We start from the raw sequence: 6551 nt of genomic DNA on the forward strand, positions 1-6551 counted from the left end.
ACCCACAGACTACAACCTCCGGAAGTTGCGGTATATACATAACTTTAAGTTAAATTACTTTTAATTACTGCTCCATTTATTAAACTTACCTTACTATTTATATGCAGTCCCGTCTGGAAGCTGTGCAGCAGAGACATTCACAGGATCCTGCACCGACACCTCCAACGCAGTTGTTCCCGGAAGCGTTTGGATCGCGATCCGGACATCAGCGCGGACTAGGGAGGATTCTCAGGGGTTTCGGATCCCATGATTTCCCTGGTGATTGCCGCAACCACATTATGGACCTCCGGAAGGATCCTCCTCCGGCCCGCGTGCATCCTATTCTGGCCCCTCTGCATCCCAACCTTCCGGCTACCATGTTGACTTGAACCACCCTGGTGATGACTATTTCGACCCCCGCCAGTTATGGGGTGGGAGATCGGCGCATTTTGGACCTCCATCAGGGGATTTTGGTAGCTTCTCGGATATGAGTGGATTTTTTAGTGGGACAGGCTCTGTATCCGGACCAGGTGTGGGTGATGATAATGCCGGTGAGGACGACGACGATTCCGATGATTAGACTTTTTTTGTTTGTACGAAATAGGGACATTTTTATAAATACAGTTTGTTATGTACATTTTTATTATTTGTGTTTGATATGGACTTTTTTATTATTTGTGTACTTTTTGTTTATAATGATACTGGACTATCCGGTTTGCAAAAATTTAACACCCCAAATTTCGTAGTATTAATATATTATAAAGAAATATACCAAGTAAAAACATGATAAAGTTATGAAGTAACACCCCAAGTTTCCTTTAATAAAAAAAAAGGAAAAAAAAAACGGGTAAAACAAAAAACAAATAACTTTATTACAATCCTAATCAGATGAGTCCACTGTTCCCATATAGATGGGAGGAGGTTTAGTTGCATCTATATATCTATTGTAGGCTAACTGGCGGTGTCCGTACAAATCTTTCCATTTGCTCACGGGAGGCCTTACACGATCCTGTACCCAATATGCGATCTCCGGGGCCATCGGGTAGTCACCTTCCAACTGCACCATGATATAGTGACCGTGACCCTGTACTAATGCTATTGATATGGGCTCTGTCCTAGGCATCTCATCAGGACCATAGGTAAATGGGAACGAAGTCCAACTGGCGGCAGTAGATAAACAGTTAATTACTATACCCATCCTGTTGGACAACAACATAGTCCCCATAGTCATGTGCATCCAGTAGGCAGTTGGTCTAAACACCCCTACATAAGACCGCGATAACCCCTCAAAAAAGCTCGCTTCAACCTGTCCCCATCTTGTTAGTTCATCGTAGAATTGTTTGTTATTTTCATACTCGGCCAACATATGTAGTCGGATCCACTCGTAACCTTCGTTTTCATCGTATCCCAATGCAACAGCAAGTGCCCTGAATCCACAGTTGCCATCACCCCTGACATTAATAATCCCCTTGACGTATGGTCTAAATACATTCGGTATGTCGTCAAGGTAACCCTTTATACCCGTTGTCTGCAGTGGGCTAGTGTTAGGTGGTGGTACTGGTAGAGCAGCCAATTGCTGCTCAGCTGATATGGGAGATATTGGTGATGGTGCTGGTGCTGCTGGCATCGGAGGTGATGGTGCTGGTGGCATCGAAGGTTGTGTGGGCGTATTGAAAAAATCAAAGTACGATGATGGTGCAGCTGGCATCGTAGTGCTAGGACCTGCAGGAAAATAAGTTTCGGCATTGAAGAACTGATCCATTAAGCCTGTTGGTGCTGTTGGTGGCACAGGATAGTACGCGGGTTCGGCTGCGCCGAACAACTGATCTAAGAATGGGGTTTCGGTTGTAGGCTCATTACTCGGCCCTGCTGTTGAATATTGTGACGATCGGATCAAGTCATCAATATATCCACGGGTGTCCTCCCGTAATTCGGTGTCAGGCTCCGCGAAACGTGACTGCGTGGGCACATGCTCACTGTGTCTCGCCGGATGAAAGTCTCTGTAGCATGAGCCTGAGTCTGGTGCGGTATCTGGATATTTAGGTGTGGTCACGTGCACGGACCTTGACTTTTTCAACTTTGGTGGTGGTGGCATCGGAGGTGATACGTTCAAGTCTGGCATCTGCAATGAATGAATGAATAATTAAGTTAGATGATAGTATTTAACAAGTAATAATTTGCTAGACTATAATAATATACCTTTTTCTTTGACCCAACAGGTCTACCACGTGTTTTCTTTTGGACCTCTGGATCCTTGATTTTGGACCGACCCGGATAGATGAGGTCCTTTATTTTGGACATCAAGCTTTTCCTTTGTTTTATGGGTTGTCGTTCCAAGACAGCAGTAACCTTGCCACAAAAGGCCTCAACAGGCTCGTCATCATCCGAGTCTTTCTTCACATTTCCAGGCAGGCAGGTGGACGGGGTTATATCGAGCCTGCACCAAAATGCATCTATCTCATATTCTTGTACACGCCTTCCTGCAGGAATAAAAATATTACATTAAGTATTTTTAAGTAAAATGGACCATTTGTATCTGAATGAACTGTACTTACGTTCCTGCATGTATGTTAGAAGTCGACAACTACATGGCAAGCCACAACTAGCCCATACCGTACACCCGCACTTTGACACGTCCCCTTTTACTGTATTTTTCAATCGATCAATTTCGTCAACCATAATTTGCAAGGCTACATGGGAGGCTTTACCGAGCAAATCCTTTAAACAGGGATAGTTGTGTTTATTTTGATTGTACTGCCTGCAATGTTCCAGTGACCCCTTTATTTCGGTGTATTGCCCGCTGACAACAGAGTTAACACATTCAACGATTCTGTGGAACGTAAGCCGCTTTTGATGCATAACTGACTTCAGCAAAGAATGCTCGCTTTCAACCCTGTTGGTAGTGTAGTTACGATAGTTGCGGTGTTGGTCGACCCAACATGACACAAATAACTCCTTGTACGAGGCAAGCCACTGTATTTGTAGATACTTATAAAGATCTGCAAGAAAATAAAAAGTGATTTAGCTACATGGTTACATCGTAAGCGTTATCATAAAAACAGTATGGGGACGGGATGTATATACTTGGTTTATCTGCCAAGAATACTTTTAGCCGCTGCTCATTCTCTGCGTATTCTTTAACCGTGATTGAGTTTACGAGTTGATCCCACCGGTGTCTAAACAAACCATAATCTTTTTTGACCTAAACGATGGGTTGGCATGTAACTCAATATTCCTCCAAATGTGTATTCTACAAAGTATCAGCTTCGTTTCCGGCATCACATCCTTAACCGCTTTCATGAGGGCCAGATCCCGATCAGTGAGTGCCACACGCACGACGAGGCCTTCTTCGAGCGTCGACCTCAAGCACTGTAACACCCATGTGTATGTCGCATGTTGCTCATTTTCAATAAGTGCGTGCGCAATGCTGAATGTCTTGCCAGTTGGAGTGACACCCACAATCTCAACAAGCGGCATGTTGTAAACGTTGGTTTTATACGTGGCGTCTATTTCAATGATCCAAGGAAATGCACGCCATATGTCAAGTGATGTAGGATGTACGAAAAAGAGATTGGTCAAACATCCGGTTTTGCTATCCGTCGTGTACTGATACGTGTACTGATGGTCAGATAGTAATTGGAGCACGATCTGCAACGGGTAAACAACCAAAGTATAAGGAATTCGTATTTTTTAAAAAAATAAACATATAGTTATATGATCCACATGCAGGTATGTTTCTTATTTCACCTGCATTCGAGTTTCCCCTCGTTGTTGGGCGTGCTTTAGCCGGTGTTGCCGCAGGTAGTTAGAAATGTCTTGTGAACGGGTCAAGATACCGGGAAATGCATCCTTCAATTGGTCCCTTATGCTATTTGGCCCTAAACCTAGCAACGCCTTTTCGTCCACAAATTCTTTTTGAACATCGGTTAGTCGTCTTGCGTACGCAATACCTTCCAAATTACAAGCTGATGGATGGTTATGTCGGTGATCTATAACTTCAACCCACCAACTATGGTCCTTTGTCAGACGGCCTACCAATTTGAATGGACAGTCAATTTGGTACTCCCTTTGGGTGCCCCGGTTGACCGCTTATCTTTTTTTCCACCACGGTTGCAAATAAGGACCACCTTTTTAACTTCTCCGCCTTTTGTGACATTTGATCTTCGTGTTACTAACACATAACCAAGCTCCTTTGCCGTTCTTTGAGCCCAGTCTACCAAATCTATGTGTGTGTCAAACACCTGAAATATTTTATACACTTTTTTTTAATACACTTTTTATGCACTTTTTTATAATACATTTTTTTTAATACACTATTTTATATACTTTTTTATAATCCACTTTCTTATACACTTTTTTATAATACACTTTTTATACACTTTTTTATAATACACTTTTTTGTACACCTTTTTTTTAACAATCTTTTAATAGCTTTTGTTAATCTACATTTTTACGTACATTTTTTAATATGTTTTTATAAACAATTTTTTATCCGTAGTTTTAATAATTAGTTTTCTTACATACTTTTATAGCAATATTTTATACACTTTTTCTTAATACACTTTTTATGCACTTTTTTATAATACATTTTTTTTAATACACTATTTTATATACTTTTTATAATCCACTTTCTTATACACTTTTTTATAATACACTTTTTATACACTTTTTATAATACACTTTTTTGTACACTTTTTTTTGAACAATCTTTTAATAGCTTTTGTTAATCTACATTTTTACGTACATTTTTAATATGTTTTTATAAACAATTTTTTATCCGTAGTTTTAATAATTAGTTTTCTTACATACTTTTATAGCAATATTTTATACACTTTTTCTTAATACACTTTTTATGCAATTTTTTATAATACATTTTTTTTAATACACTATTTTATATACTTTTTTATAATCCACTTTCTTATACACTTTTTTATAATACACTTTTTATACACTTTTTTATAATACACTTTTTGTACACTTTTTTTTAACAATCTTTTAATAGCTTTTGTTAATCTACATTTTTACGTACATTTTTTAATATGTTTTTATAAACAATTTTTATCCGTAGTTTTAATAATTAGTTTTCTTACATACTTTTATAGCAATATTTTATACACTTTTTTTTAATACACTTTTTATGCACTTTTTTATAATACATTTTTTTAATACACTATTTTATATACTTTTTTATAATCCACTTTCTTATACACTTTTTTATAATACACTTTTTATACACTTTTTTATAATACACTTTTTTGTACACTTTTTTTTGAACAATCTTTTAATAGCTTTTGTTAATCTACATTTTTACGTACATTTTTAATATGTTTTTATAAACAATTTTTTATCCGTAGTTTTAATAATTAGTTTTCTTACATACTTTTATAGCAATATTTTATACACTTTTTCTTAATACACTTTTTATGCAATTTTTTATAATACATTTTTTTTAATACACTATTTTATATACTTTTTTATAATCCACTTTCTTATACACTTTTTTATAATACACTTTTTATACACTTTTTTATAATACACTTTTTTGTACACTTTTTTTTAACAATCTTTTAATAGCTTTTGTTAATCTACATTTTTACGTACATTTTTTAATATGTTTTTATAAACAATTTTTTATCCGTAGTTTTAATAATTAGTTTTCTTACATACTTTTATAGCAATATTTTATACACTTTTTCTTAATACACTTTTTATGCAATTTTTTATAATACATTTTTTTTAATACACTATTTTATATACTTTTTTATAATCCACTTTCTTATACACTTTTTTATAATACACTTTTTATACACTTTTTTATAATACACTTTTTTGTACACTTTTTTTTTAACAATCTTTTAATAGCTTTTGTTAATCTACATTTTTACGTACATTTTTAATATGTTTTTATAAACAATTTTTATCCGTAGTTTTAATAATTAGTTTTCTTACATACTTTTATAGCAACAAATCTAATGAATAATAACAAAATACAATTACTCACAAAATAACAACACAAAAAATGAAAAGGTTGGATTATATACATACCTCATTGGTATAAAAAACATCGTGATCGTAATCAAATTCATCACGGACATCTGGGGATTCAAATTCGTCATCGGGCTCTTCGTACACAAACTCTTCATTTACACCTTCCGACGCATTTGGATTTAAGAAAATTTCCTCCAAGCAATCCATCTAAAATAATAAAAACACTTAACAGTAATAAATGAAAACGAATAAATCAAAATGAATGAATATAAAACCAATCGAATATCAAAACGATTGAATATCAAAATGGAAATGTTGCTCCAAGAATGAATATGAAACGAGATGTTATAAAGGATGAATCGTCACGGGGAAACAGAAACATTACTGTACGATTCGTACCCACCCACCCTTTTGGAGCGACTGTCGCTCCTAAAGGGTGGGTGGGTACGAATCGTACAGTATTGTTGTCGTATGCTGTCGCCCGTTGTCGTATCCTACTACCCCTTTAGGAGCGACTGTCGCTCCAAAAGGGGTGGTCGGGTTACATGAGGGGTGGTCGGCCTACACGTCCCCTTAATTATGTG

General features: G+C 36.4%; 1 protein-coding gene across 1 annotated transcript; it reads right to left on the reverse strand.

Moving 5' to 3' along the window:
* Window positions 1-3132: 3132 nt before the first annotated feature.
* On the reverse strand, window positions 3133-6174 carry LOC122601064 (protein FAR1-RELATED SEQUENCE 5-like). The gene is made up of 4 exons (XM_043773840.1): window positions 6025-6174; window positions 4043-4220; window positions 3727-3944; window positions 3133-3627 (listed from the first exon to the last, which is right to left on the reverse strand). Exons 1-4 carry the CDS (start codon window positions 6172-6174, stop codon window positions 3133-3135), a joined length of 1041 nt encoding a protein of 346 aa, XP_043629775.1.
* Between the last annotated feature and the right edge of the window lie 377 nt (window positions 6175-6551).

Source organism: Erigeron canadensis, chromosome 5 (genome assembly GCF_010389155.1).
Source record: "Erigeron canadensis isolate Cc75 chromosome 5, C_canadensis_v1, whole genome shotgun sequence".
NCBI classification, from domain to species: Eukaryota; Viridiplantae; Streptophyta; class Magnoliopsida; order Asterales; family Asteraceae; genus Erigeron; species Erigeron canadensis.